We start from the raw sequence: 15,318 nt of genomic DNA on the forward strand, positions 1-15,318 counted from the left end.
AGACTCAGTGAAATACATTGTGCAATAGCAAAGTATGTAATTTCTTAGTTAATTTTACATATGTGCTACTGAATACTGTAGAAATACACTGCTAGTGAGTGTATCACAGATTTATTGAGTGTGTAGTAATTGCAATGGTTTACTTCAGTTCCAGAATTGATGTCATATAAATATATATAATGCACATACCATAAATACAAAGAGTTATCTAAAGTGATTAAAAGGTACTTTATCTCTACAGATAGAGAATGGTTTATAAAGTGAACAGAGAGGAGGGGACTATAAGCAGTTAAGATATATATACATTTATATACATATAGTGCATTTACTTATACTTGAATGAGTTAAATGGAGTATAAATGATTTTTTAAATATATGACTCCATTAACTATAGAACTCCATCCACCCATAAAGGAGGATATTTGCATGGAGTATATTTGACACCATTTAATTATATACTCATCACTGTAGCAAAGAGTTACTTTGCCCTTGTCTTTTTTAATGGTACTTTAAAAGTGAAGAAAATAATAATAGTTTGAAATGAACTATTAAAATAATCAGCTTACATATTAAAAGTACTTTTAGGAGAAAAACAATTATATAATTTATGATATCTAAATATTACTGATGAAAAATTGAGAAAAAAATAGTTAAAAAGAAGGGCTCTTAAGAATACAGAAGTGTTGATATTTGTAGTGAGAAGCTCACCAGTGCATTAAAGTAGTAACCCAAATAGTGTATTCCAGAATCATTATATAGTTAAGTGATGCTAATACTGAACAATGCCTTTTTCACAGCAAATATCAATAAAGAGCTCCTCCGTAAATGAGTATTAAAGGAGGTCTCTGAGCACCATAAGCTGTAATCAAAGTCCTTTACAGTGTATGGCAGTGCAGAGATAAGTCATCAATGTTGGAAGTAGTTAAAAACAAACCTCCATGATATTACATAAAGGATATACATCCTTATAACTAAAGACTGTGTTTTCACAGGTCTCTAAAAGACTATGTCTTGTACACATTAACATTTTTAAGGGTTCTCATTGTATAAAGCCTTCATTCTGGAATTTCCAGATTAAGCTACTTAATAGTGCCAGCCTAAAATTTTCTTTCTTTCAGCTTCTTCTGTGGGCTTATATATTATTTTATGAAACAAATGTCTGAAGTTTCAAACACATTCTTAAGAAATACTTCCCTCATTACTTAAAAAGATGAAATCAGGATTCTTAAAAACCGCAGGATCCAAAAATCCCTGCTGGGTTGTATGGAATGCTCCAGCTGAGATAATATAATAGCGTGTTACTCAAGGGAGATACTTGCCAGTGTTTGACCTAGAACCAATCAGTTAAATATAATTTTGAGCATATCTGCATTTCAGGATAAAATACTAAGTCCTAAAACATGCATATGTATTGCAAGTTTAACAGAAAAGACATTTCTTTTTATGATATATGTGGTCTTCAAGAATTGAGTACTGTTGTGCTGACAAAGCTACTTGTTTTACAATTGCAATTCAAAATGCAGTTCAGATTCAGACGATTTACTCTTTGCTTCCATTTTTTTGCAGTATATTTGTGCAATTATAATCATTCAGGCACCCAGCTGTTTGTATCCCTGTCTCTCTGACATGTTTTTATAAATGATTTCTTTTGTAAGAAATTAAGTAGGTCAGTCAAATTCCAGCATGCTATGAATCAAGTGGCCCAGACTCATTTCAGTGCAAGCCATTAATGCTCAGATTCTCCTTTACTGAGTCATGCATGATCAGCAGTGGAAGGACATACAGAAACTCCCTAAACTTGGGCAATCAAGATAAAGGTCAGGACACTTACAGTCCATTTCTCTTCTGCATTTCTTGCTTTCTCCAAAAGGACAAAGACCCAATGCAGAGCCATGGCGCCATTACTCTTGCCAATCACAGAGTTTTTAATATCCAGAAGTTCCTGTTTATTTTACTGACTAGCTAACAGAAGAGGTCCTTGTGGGAGTCAGTTATGGTTTTAGATGGATTTTATAGAGTTTATTATGATACCTAGAATATAGGAAGTGTGTTATGTTTAAAAGTAGGTGTCTCAAAAGAACAAAATCGTGTAGCAGCCCAGGGTATCCATTCTCCCATCTCTTCTGCCTTCTGCTTGTTAGAAGACAAACCTTCAAAGACCCTCAAAGGGTTATGCGCACAGTAGGCTTTCACTTAGATTGTAAACTTCCGAGGACAGAACCAGTCTTTTGCTTTGTGTCTATGTATGTATGCATGCATGTGTGTGCATATTATCTAGCACTGGAGAATCCTGGACTATGCTCTATATATAATCAAAATATAGATAGTAAATAATAATGATACGTGTTCTTCACTGTGGTTATCTGTTATTGCTTCTGCCCTGTGTCCTTTCTTCTCCAAATTGGTGAAGACAATTGCCATTTGGTAGCCAGGTTCCTAATTAGTCCTGACCACATAACCAGTTTTATGTCAAATGCTTTCAATCTTTTGTTAGCTATCCTTTACATAAGTAAAACCAGTGCATCTAAGAAGAATTTTTTTACATGCCCTTTCTGTATCCATACTCTGTACATATCCTCCCACTTGTTTTTCTCTTTCTACCTTTTGGGCATTTTCCCTGTGCAACACTTAACAAATACCTTATTTGCTGTCATGTTCTTACTTTCTTAGTTTTAAAAAGGAGTCTGCAAAACATGTGTATGCATCTAGTATCTTGGTTGGAGCTAATTCAGAATCCTAAAATTACTGCCTTCTTGTCTTTCTAATTTGACCTTTTTTTAACGCTATAATAAGGGGATGGAGCTCCAGATGAGGAAGGCAGCTGGATGATCTGCTCTGACTGTGTAGGGCTGTCAGAGTTGGGCATTGTTTCTCAAAAAGAGTTTTGACATCTTCATGTATAGTAAGTCCCCAGCCTTGGAGATAATCAAAAGCTGACTGGACATGGTCCTGGGCAGCGGGCTTTAGGTGACCCTGCTTGAGGAGGAAGGTTGGACCAAATGACATCCGCAGGTCCCTTCCAACCTCAACCATTCTGTGTTTCTCTGAACCTCTGACAGCATGTCTCATCTCTCCTATTCATGACTGACTGCCGCGCTTCTGTGAGGATGGATATTGCCTGAAAAGACTTGTACCTGATTCTGTTCACAGACATATCCCTTCTTGCTATCTAATGTCTCAATGTATCCTCCTCCAGATCAATTCAAAGTTAATGGGTCTCAATTCATGTATAAAGTTAGTGTCAGAGAATCTATATGCAACATATGTTAACCTGTCCTTTCTCTCGCTCCCCTAAAATCCTTAGTTCAAATCTAGTCATGCGTGCTCATACCCATGCCACAATGTCTGAAGTTTAATCACTTCAAAATTCAGCTGGATTCTGTGAAAATCTAGCTTTCTTTGAGAGAGAGAGAGAGTCAGTGTTAGGCTAGTTCATCATTTGAACGTGGCCTTCAACTATAATGGAGGACTCTAGAGATACTGTCTTTTAGATTTTGAAATGTGCAAAGATCATACTGTGAATATTGCAGAATGACAGCGTTTCCATAAAGCTTTGCATGGTCATTGGTCTGCACAATGACTAAATTTTGTCACATATTACCTCATAGTTGAGATGATAATCAGTAACAGTGCTTTGAATGTTTTAATTTTAATATGGCATTAGAGACTAATGGAAAATACTGCTAGACATAAATTGTCTTTCTTCTTCTCAAAGCCATATGAGGGGCTAAGACTTCAGGACCTGCGAAGGCTTAAGGATATGCTGATCGTGGAATCTGCTGACATGCTCCAAGCCCCGCTCTTTACTGCAGAAGCTCTACTTCGGGCACATGGTAATCCAAACCCTTAAAGACTACTAAAGAAACTGTTTTCAGCAAAATCAAAATTGCAGTTGTATGTTTACTTTTTATTTCCAAGTAAAAGAGAAGTAACAGTTAATCAAAGACCAGGAAACCGTTCACACAATAATTCAGAGAGAAGTACAGCTGCAGTATGTCAAAAAAGCATTGAGGCAGACAGGGAAGCTGATAGGAAAGTGATTCAAACTAGGAATTACAATGGAAGACATTTTAACTTAAGCAGTGTGGAGAAACAGAGCTTTCCTATTTTAGTGAGGGACACAGAAGTAGAACTTCCATGGTTTTATATGTCAAAAAAGTCAAATTGATTGTACCTATTTTTGTCAGACTGTTGGTTTTCTGCCACTCTATATTTGTATATAAAACTGGATCAAATTTTATTTATTTATTTATTTATTGTTGCAATAAAAGCAGTCTGACCATTGTAATAAATGGCTGGAAATTGCCTTGGGGTTTAAAGCATATGAGTGTTTGTCCTTTGAAGTATTTTTATAGTTACTCTTTTAATACAGGGTATACTTTTCCATGTGTATATCTGTAACTAGTTTAATTTCACTGAAATCAGTCAGTGCTCTTGTCGTGTAATTTAAACTGGGGTTGTCAGAATGGCGATATACTGAATTCAGTGTGTTTGCTCCAAACAAAAGTATCTCTGAAACTCAGTGGAAGCTTTAGGCTTTAATTCAGTGATTCAAAACTTATGCTTACTGAAGCATCTGCATTGTTACTGTATGCCAAAGGAACTACTCAGGCAGTTAATGGTTTGCATGCTCACCAATGTATTGCTGGATTACGCTTTCATACCCTATTATTTTTGTGGACTCCTTGCGAAAATAAAAGGGAGAGGGAAAAGTGAAATAGGAGAACATTATTTTAAACCCACAACATTTGGCAGACTTTCATGAGGGGGTATGGTACCTGAAACTCATATCTTTTACATTATTTTCAGTAGTTGATATTTGTGTTCCTTTTAAGACTGAATTAAGTCAACATGACCTTGTGCCAGTCTGATGATATTTAAAGCACAGTCTTTGCGTATATGGTTTTTAACGTTGATTATTTGTTTAATTCTTATGATGTATTTATAATTTGTGCACTATTTGAATGCTGTTTTGCATTCTCAGAATGCTCTCATTAAGGCTAAATATTACTAATATTTGACTAAGTGGGTAGACAGATTGTGTAGCCTGTGCATATATTTTGAAGAAACTGATGGCAATACTGTCGCAGTACAGTCCGTAATAAGTCAAAAGCAGTGAGGTTTATGTAAACTGTGGAGAAATGTCTGCCAGCATCTAGCAAGCAGGAACTGAAAGTTGAGAAGAAATCAGTCTGTGTTGGAAAGGTCGTTCTACTGATGTTGCCTTAGTGATGTAGTGATAACTTAACGCAATTGGCCAGTGCACAGAAAGAAGCACAGACAATTTGCAAATCATGAGAAAGTCAACTATTTTGCCTGTAGCTGTACTCATACACTGGAAATTATTCAAACAGAATTTATTTTATTTGAAATGAAGACATAGAATTGGTTCAGCCTAGTAAAGGGAATAACCGAGCTATTTACAAAGGCTTAGACAATTAGGAAGCATCAAATGCCAAATTATAATGTTTTTGCATTTAATCTTGAAATTCATAAAAGAATAATGTGAAGTCTTAACTTAATTCACACTTAATGTATGAAAAGCATGTTTTAAATTCTTGGAAAGATCATTCTTGTGTACTACTTTTAATAGTTTACAGACAGGTAATACTTAATCCAACAAACTTTGCTTTCTTTTATCATACAACCATACCAATTTACTAACACAGGCTGTAAGAGTTAAGAGTGTATTTTTTTTCAATCAAAAGACAGAAGTGTGTAGAGTTACAGCCAAGATAAAAACTGTTATTATGGTGGTCATGAAAATAAATAACTTTACAGTTTTTCTACAAGTGTTTTTTCAACATTGTTCCTGTTTCTCTTCTAGTTCGTTATACAGCATTTGATTTCAGGATAGAAGAGAGTCAATTTAGCAAATGTAACTACCTCATATTTTACTAAAACTCATAACTTAGTAAAGAAAACACAGTGGAATCCATTTAGTAGCATGTCTTAACCCTGGGTAATTTTAAAGATACAGTACAAACAAAGGAGCTCAAGATAACTTTTAGCAAATTTTATGTGTATCTTAGCATCAGTCAGTTCCCCTCTGAAAGATTATAAACTCAGAGTAATTTGAAAAATGCTAATAAAGTTCATAATTTTTGAAGTGTAAATATGTTCAGCGTCCATGTCTTTAAAAAAATGAAATTAAACTAGCCTATAATATGGTTTTAGATTCAAATTCATATAGGAATTTGGTAGATTTATATTTAAATGAGAACTTTAAAGTATTTTTAATAGAAAAAATCATTATTCTTAAGATATCTTAAGTATTACTCCTAGGAATCAGAAACAGAAGACATTTCAAACAATTATTAAAAAAAAATTTGATTTAGGTTTAAGTTCTTCATACATAATAAAATTTGTTTCACTAGTTCTTTTTTGTATATAAATGGACACTGTTAATTATGAATGAAAGTAAAGCATTCAGTAACAATTATAGAATAAAAACATGCTAAGAATATATGAAATTTTTTTGCAGTCAGGGGGAGGGGGGTTCTTTTTTTTTTCCCAGAAATACATCACTCTTATATGCATATATAAAGACTGGTAGCTCATTAGGTCACAAATCTTTTTGTAATCTAGTTGTATCTTAGTCTTCTTCCTTCATTTGTAGCACTTGGCTTCATCTTCTTAAAAAACTACAATAGATAAAAGTGAATGCATATTGAACAATTACTTTTTTCATAGAAAGGGAAAATATTAAAAATTCTCCGGTGAAAGGGCTGTTATATTTTGATCTGTCTTTGCAAGTCACTGCAGTTCTGGTTTCTGATTGAGTCTCCTGGCTACCACAATTGCTGTAAATAAATAATAAAAATAATTTTATTTAAGACTGATATTACAGGGAAAGGAGATGCTTGCAATGCAGTTATTTACTTAAATACATTGCATTATGTATTATCCTGGAATGTGTTCTGTAAAATTTAATGTCTAAAGTTCCATTCATACTTTATCATTTTTATTTATTTCTAAATTTTTTAGCTTAGTGTTTATACATTCTTTTGAGCGTGCAGTTACAAAACATATTTTAAACATTGTCAGCTGCAAAATTTCCTGTATCTGTATATTTATTGAAGACTGGGACAGGGAGAAGTTACTTGAAGCATGGATGTCTAATCCGGAGAACTGCTGCCAGCGTTCAGGAGTTCAGATGCCAACTCCCCCTCCAAGTGGATACAACGCATGGGATACGCTCCCTTCTCCGCGAACTCCACGCACTACTCGCTCTTCTGTAACTTCCCCTGATGAAATCAGCCCCTCACCAGGAGATATTGAGACAGCTGTGGTAAGTTTATAAATAGATCAGAAACTAGCAGGGCAAAAGAGCTTATTTCTAAACATAGCACACCTATGTGGATAGGAGAGCTACATTGTCATCTCATTCTGAAAATACATTTGTAAAGGTGTAAAGTGTTTTCTCTTTCCAGAAGTGGTGAACAGAGAAGTTGACACCTTACACATTCTATACAATAACACAATCGAGCATCTGGCTAATATAAAGCACTCTGTTTTCACCTTGACTGTCACTCACAAAGTAGCATTTTAGCCAGCTCCAGTCACATCAGTGCATTTGGCTCTTTTGAGCATCTCCTCATCTAATACTTAACAAGATGTTCACTTTCATTGTATCCATTTCCTTGAATGTACCCAGTGCTGTGAACCCTGCCTTTTGAAAATTTTTTCTTTAGAAAACAAAATTCTCTTTGTCTGCATTTTGAAATGTCAGCCCACTAGTGTACTGTAAGCTTATAATTACTTTTAGTATGTGTGGGCTGCTTCAAGCGGTTTACAAGGCTATTGCAAATCTGAAATATGAAAGCGCCTTTCATTAAAATTAGTGTGGTTCTTTTGGAAGACAGAGTTCTCTTTTTAATAATCCACAGCTGCAGCATTATAAAACTTTTGCTCCATGACCTAAGCATTTTTCTGGAATATTACATGCAGTCTTGCAAATGCATCGTCCCTAGATCTCATATTAAAATTAAGATTTTGCATTCCTACATAGAAATCTTTTATTTCTCTAATTGTAAAATGCTGAAAAAGATGCTATATAGAAGGAATAATGTTATCATACATTTATTTACATTAGCAGTTAAATATTGTCTGGGAATATTTCCTAATTGAAATGGGTAATGAAAGATTACGCGTCTTCAGTTTTACATTGCATGTTTTGTTTTTCATTGATGGTCCATAAGCCAGGAATGCAGGTTTGGATAATGATTGCCATTCTAGATCTAGTGTGTCTAAATCCAAATCCAGAGTTACACATTTAGTATTCCCATTTGTTTAGAAATCTTATAAAGAGCTATCAAAATAATATTTTCAAAATGTTGTTTATGAAATAATACATATTTTCTGAAGTCTTTCATTTTGGCAGGAAAATGAAAACTAAAAGGTTTAGATAAAATAAATCCACAAGTTATAAAGCTTCTTTTCAGATTTTGCATTTACATCCTATCTTATAATTAAAACTGTCCCAGTAAATGTTCTGTACTTGTTATTTTGAACTCAGGGCTTCATGAAATTCCTTATTTTAAAGTTACATTTTAAACAAAATTGAAAACTCATATAAATTTAATACTGAATATTTTTGATGCATTGTCGACTTCTAAAATATTTAATTTTGGCAAGACAATAAGCTGAAATGACTGAAACAACAATAAATGCCTTCATCGAGTTTTGCACTTTAAAGGCTGACTTTTTTGGTTTGGTTTTGTTTTGGCTATAACACAAGTGCTTTTAGAAAGTGGTATACCGTAGGCTAACTTTTTGAAAACATCCTCTGTATGTATAGTATCTAATGTATTGAAAGTTGAAGTAAATTCTCATGCAGTCTGTGTTCCAATGGAAAGAAAAATCTGTTTGTACTCCTTGAAGAACTTGAATATTTATTTTCATGCCTAACCACAAGCAATGAGTAGTTTCATCCCTATGCTTTCAATGTTTTCAGAGGAACGGTCTCAATATTCAATGTTATTTTTTCTATAGTAGCTAGTAGTATAAAATTCAGCAGTGGTATCTTCTGTTGGAATATTTGTAGCTTAACTTACTCTTTATTTTGATCAAAAGCCTCGAAGTATTTTAAAAAAATAGTATTTATGTAGATTATTGCTTACAATAGTTGCTGCTGTTACACAACCAAATTGGTCTGCCTTGATTTGGACCTGATTGTGTGAGATACTAAACATTTCCTGTAACCTCTGTCATCTCCAAACTCCCATTTCTGGCTGCCTGTGAAGCTGATAAAAAATTCAGGTCCCTTTTGTCCCTAGAACTCTAACTCTGAGGTCCCAGTGCTCTGCAGTGTGAAGCACTTACTGAGCTGGAGGACATGACAGAAGGCACCCCAAAATGTGCTGTTTGGATAGGGTGGTATATAAACAGAGATACTTGATCTTTCCCATTTCTATTTCTATAGCTTAAATAACTTTTTTTCTGGCTACAGTTAATTTTTTCCCCATACTGAGCAGTTCTTTAAATTTTTGCTGAGGTTTTCCACCATAATGTGTCCTGCTAACAATATGAAAGGCTTTAGGGTATTTCTTAATCAGAAGTATTTTTTTCATCTACAGTGTGACATTTGTATGTCTAATATTTCTGTGTTTGAAGACCCAGTGGATATGCCTTGTGGACATGACTTCTGCAGAGCGTGCTGGGAGGCGTGAGTATATGTACTTGTCTATCTTTTGAGAAACTTTCATACTTGCCATTTTGAAGAGGGAAGGACAGAGACTGTAAACAGCTAATGTTAAAGTACTGTTTGGGTTTCAGAGAGTTACTGGTTTGGCCCTATCGAATATTTAAGTTGTCACTCAAAATGACCATCAACTGTTTTAGGCTTACATAATGTTTGGTTTGGTCCTGATTTAGCAAAATCTTAGGCAAATGTTTTAAGCCTGTGTGTAAATAGATGAGCCTACTTTTGATTTGCTGAGTGTGTGTATGGTGTTGGTGGCGTTGGGGTTTACACTTTCTAAATTAAGCACATGCTTAATTCCTTCTCTTAGTTTAGCACGCTAAACTTAGGCATCGAAAATCCATTTCCAGTCAGAAGAGCAATTAAAATGCTTTCTTACATTCAGGGTTAATAACTGAGGAGTAGATTTAGCTTGAAAGTTCTATTAGTGTAATGCTTTTGTTACTACGTAATTTTTTTTAAAGTCAGAATAGTCATGCTAGTAAAGAACTCAGACATGGATAGTTATGCTACTATAAATATTAATCATACTTCCCAGGAATATCTGCATGCAGTGCTTTTATATTCATCTTTTCCCCATTCAGGAGATTGTACTACTTGAACTGTACCACTATAGTGTCTTGTTACAGTGTCATATCAGCGCAGATAGTCCTACTGCAGATCAGCCCCATTTTTATGAACCCATTCCTCCTACATTAAGGAAGAGCACTTTCTCTTCCATATACGCTTTTAGAATGCAGTTCTTTTCAGTGGCAAGAAAATGAATAGTCATGCTTCTGTTGTCTTGCACATTGTTATGCAGCGAGGTAGAAGTTACCAAAAGATGACTGGCTTGACATGGTGCTTCTAAATTGGGTGCTGGACTATGTGTACTGCGATTTGTGCACACACTCAGAGCTACACTTCAATGTCAAGCAAGTGTTTGTGGTGGCACATCTAGGGTGGGATTCATCTTTCTGAGCCAGTCATTTCTGAGTTACTCAGAGCATAGCCAGGACTGAGTTATCCCATTCTAAGATACGAATCTAAGATGGGATGAATTGGCAAGTCTCTCTACCTTAACTATTAAAGGATCCCAGGTGACTAAGTTAGAATAGCTGCCTGTCCTTTAGATGATCAAAGTTAGATGAGATGAGTATCATCCTTGGTGTCAGATTAATAAGTAAGTTACAGCTCTTGAACTAAGCAACCTTGTGCACTGCTAGTTAAAAGTCCAGCTTTCAGCAGATTTCTGAGCTCATTCTCTCTTGCATTCTGGTGCTTTGGGACTGTAAAGGTCTCCATTTAGAAATTTGTTTCCAAGAGTGAACCTATTTTGACTAGCACAGTTGTAAAAATTAATTGCATATCAAATTAATTATTTCCTAGATTAATTACACTTACATGTTCTGCTTCTGATTTAAGTTAGAAGTAATGCTCAGTTTAATTAAACATTGCAGAGCTGTCTCTGATAAATGGCAAGGATGGAAGCCACAAACACACAGGGCTAAGCACAGCTGATGGTGCTCACTTTTGAACCATGACAGTGTTCTTTAATTTTTTTTTAATTATTCTGATCATAAAAATCTGTAGCCCTTTTGAGCAGAAAGGGATACTTCCTATTCTTTGTTTTAAAATTGATTAATGTGAATATCTGTGAACCTAGTATAAAGTATTCAGCAGCCTTTTAATTTTTACTTTTTATTCACAAATACTGACTGACAAAATTCTGGCAGATTTTTGAATCTGAAAATTCAGGAGGGTGAAGCTCACAACATTTTTTGCCCAGCATATGATTGTTTCCAGCTTGTGCCTGTAGACATCATAGAAAGTGTGGTTTCCAAGGAGATGGACAAAAGATACCTTCAATTTGACATTAAGGTAAATTATCAAACTGTTCTTATACTCTTGAACTGTATTTCATTTTATAAAAAATAACTTAAAACTTCTATGTGAAATGCTGCAATACATCTGTAACTTTCCGAGTAGAATTCATAAATTAATACGTACAGTGAATAATTGGCTGTCTTATATGCCATAATATCAATGTTTGATATACCACTGAGAAAAAAGAGAGAACATTATATTTATTCCTTAAGCACAAATGCAATACTTCCATAATGTGTAATCTAATGCAATATTAATAAAATTATTTGATCAAACTAATATTTGTAACAGGTCATACGAAGCTTTTAATCAGCCAGACTTGTTTGTGTTGGCAATCTAAAATTTTTAAGAGTTTTTGGATTATTTTTATTACAAAGAGACTGTTTTACATTCAGAAATAGTACCTGTTTCCATTTTAAAAATTTATTAGTACAAGTGAATTAATTTTTTTTCCATCCAACGCTTAATATGATTGGTATATATAGGAAGAGAAGTAGGAAAACCTTGATTCGGTTTTCCCATTTGATTTCTTTATGTGTTTATTTCCATCATTGCAACTTGTTTTTAAAAGCAATCTTTTAATTCATCTTTTTTCTTTTTCACTAGTGTAGTAATGAACTAGTCTTTGAGATAATGTGCTACTTTATCAGTGGTGGCAGGGCAAAAGAAAGTAGAGAAATATTTTTTTGTTTACAATAAAATACTTTGACAAGTCTCTTTAATGTACTCTAAGAGTCTTCCACAATAGGATGCAAATTAAATTACCAGATCTGATTAATCTTTTACATCTTCATATTTGAAGTAGCTGGTGATCAGCATAGGTTCGAAGCAAAGTAGTGAAAGTTTCTTTTCCTCCTCATTTATTAGATGTAAGTTTTACAGAAGAAAATCTGCTACATTAACCAAAAAAGATTGGAGGTAAATTCCTGAGTTAGTCTAGTTCTAATTTCAAGTTTATTGTGGGTGGGATATATTGTGGGATTTTTCTTTTAAACAATAAGGTAGGTTTTAATTCTTTTCAACTACAAGAGTCAGTTCTGTTAATGAGCATATTGCGAGTGCGTATATAGTAGAAGTTTACAGTAAGCCATATCACAAAGGAATTGACTTGCACAGATTGAACATTTTGTTTGGGATGCAAGTTATTTGCATCTTAGCATAAGTCTGGAGTACTGTTGTTATTTCAAAAAAATATACCATTTTTAAGGTGAAGATTAAATTATTTCCTTTTTATAACTATTTTTAAAAGCCTGTCAAAGTAGCTACAAGATTGTCCTTACGCTTTTTGGCTTTGTTCCTTCAAGGGAAGATTATGAATACAGATTGTTTTATATCAATGATTAAATCTGATCTTATGTGGTAAAATATTTTCCTTTTTTCCTTTTTTTCCCCCAGGCCTTTGTTGAAAATAATCCTGCTATTAAATGGTGTCCTATACCAGGCTGTGAAAGAGCAGTAAGGCTAACAAGACAAGGATCAAATTCAACAGGATCGGATACACTTAGCTTCCCTATGCTAAAAGCCCCTGCTGTAGATTGTGGAAAAGGACATCTTTTCTGCTGGTTAGTACTAGAAACTTACCAACATCTACATAAACTCACAGTCACTACTATTCCGGGGATTCATTAAAAAGTCCCACTTAGCACCAAGCATGCAAAAAAAATTTGTATGGGATGGTATATGACACTACTATCCTGTATCCATGCACTAAATAACCTTTTATACACAAATATTTTAGTATTTTGGGGCACAGCAAAGGTTTATAGTGCTCATTATTGGCTCTGTTAGATGCAAACCAGCAGTATGAAGTGTTGTGATTTTCTGTTTTGAGGGGACAGAGGAGAAACAGGATATTGGTGGAGGGATTTTTGTGTGTGCTCTAGATAGTTGTAGTATAATCAAAACATGGCACATTCTGAACTGTAGTACAGAAAATCAGCAATTTTTAGCTCTTTCTGAATTTTGATAGAATCACATCAAAGAAGCTGCAGTTTAAACAGGACTATGAAGGATCTTTTGCTTCATACATAGCTATTCTGTTTGCAGGATCGCTCCAATCATTATTTCACTTTAGGATCAGCACTTTTTCTTTATGTTACCTTCTATTGAGTCTTAAGATGAGTACAAGCTCGAGAAGGAGTAAAAAGCCAGAAGATATTTAAAAGACATCCCTCAGATTGCCTATCTTCAGCACTTCCAGGGAAAGGACAACAACGGTATCAACAAGAGCAAAAAAGTAGTGGGATATTTTTCTGAAGTGCAGAGCAAAGACCTATCCTAGTTCCTTGAGATTATCAGACTGACAATTCATGACTATTGTAGTGGGACATCCTTCTTGAGGTTGGAAAACCAAAAAGAGTCAACCAAAGTATAGATATTCAGACAAGCTGAGTAATACTTCTTTTCATTTTTCAATTGAAACCATGATGCAAGAAGTAGAGATCCTGAATAACGTGTGTGATTCCAAATATCATAAGACTCTTAATGAAGGATGCTTCTGATTTTAGTTCTTTCCCCATGTGAATGGAAAGGAAGAAGAGGAAAGTAGGCATAATGAAACAACCACAAAAGCCAGAAAACAGAACTTCTTGGTACAAGTTTGTTCACAATGGATGGAGAACTTGGAAAGAAACAAATCCTGTAGAAACAAACCAGAAAATGTTCTTACCAGTGAACATATAACAAACTTTAGCACTATTCCACAAGAAGCTACCATCCTCTCATCCTTGCTTCTGATTACAGAGAATCAATTTTTCCATTAACCTGAAAGACAGCTTGAGACCACTTTAGTGTAATATTGACATGATCCTTCAGACATTGGCACCTTCTGCTTCCTTTACATGGGCTGAATGTACTAGCTCCCCAGAATGTCCTCTGAGCATGAGAATGTCCTCTGAGTGCCTAATTTTTATGAGAAATGTCTTTTTTATGTTTCCTGATAATATTTCTGAACGTTCTTTTTATGTTAATGCTTTGAGATACTGCACAAGCAAATACGGTTAAGGTCTTGAAAAAAATCTCATTTTAACAGCAAAATGTCCAAGAGGGGCTTTCCAAGGTATTTTTTTCATCCCCACAGAAGTGAATGGAGAGTTTCAGCAATGGCAAGAAAATTCTGCTAGCAACCAAAGCATCCTGCAGTACTATAAATCAGAAGCATTTGCTGAGGACAGCCATATTAGTCTTACAGTACAAAAAACCCCGTGCATGAATGAGTTCCTCTGCAGAAAAAGAAAGTGTATTCTCAGTTCAGAGGGTTTTCATCATTACTGTGTGCTTAAAGGGAGCTTGCTTCATATCTTTAAGGTTCAATCAACAAATCCCACAGTTCCATACTTATGTCAGTTCTGCAAGTTTTACCCAGGTAATCTAGAGCTTAGGTATTATAGTAGCAATTGATACTGCATTTACTAAGAGATTCTTCAGAATTTATGCATTAGAAAACCCCAACCAACCCCTAGATAATCACTTCCTTTTTTTGGATCTATAGCCTTCCTGCTCATAAAAGCAAGAAAATTCTCTGAGTCTATTGAGAAATTTCCTTTTTTTTTTTATGTGAAAGTAGTAATGTTCCTCTTAACTACAGAGCTCCTTAGAATTTACTCATTTTTCATTACCCACCACTAACAGCACCTTCAACAAAATGTAATCTGTGTGTAATCTTTGTAATCTATTGTGACATACAAAATTCTGTTCCCTTTCAGAAACAGCATTCTGAGATATTTAAATGTAGTGCAAATGAAAACTGC

At 34.6% G+C, this 15,318-nt stretch overlaps 1 protein-coding gene across 5 annotated transcripts in view; it reads left to right on the forward strand.

Annotated features, from left to right (window-relative positions):
• Window positions 1-15,318, forward strand: part of ANKIB1 (ankyrin repeat and IBR domain containing 1) — a 98,256-nt gene that overhangs the window by 67,043 nt on the left and 15,895 nt on the right. For all 5 annotated transcript variants that reach the window (XM_075049155.1, XM_075049145.1, XM_075049173.1 and 2 more), the window contains 5 exons: window positions 3,716-3,833; window positions 7,083-7,291; window positions 9,579-9,667; window positions 11,419-11,563; window positions 12,965-13,131. In XM_075049155.1, the coding sequence (XP_074905256.1) occupies window positions 3,716-3,833; window positions 7,083-7,291; window positions 9,579-9,667; window positions 11,419-11,563; window positions 12,965-13,131 (728 nt within the window). The remainder of the gene's footprint in view (window positions 1-3,715; window positions 3,834-7,082; window positions 7,292-9,578; window positions 9,668-11,418; window positions 11,564-12,964; window positions 13,132-15,318) is intronic.

Source organism: Buteo buteo, chromosome 2 (genome assembly GCF_964188355.1).
Source record: "Buteo buteo chromosome 2, bButBut1.hap1.1, whole genome shotgun sequence".
NCBI lineage: Eukaryota > Metazoa > Chordata > Aves > Accipitriformes > Accipitridae > Buteo > Buteo buteo.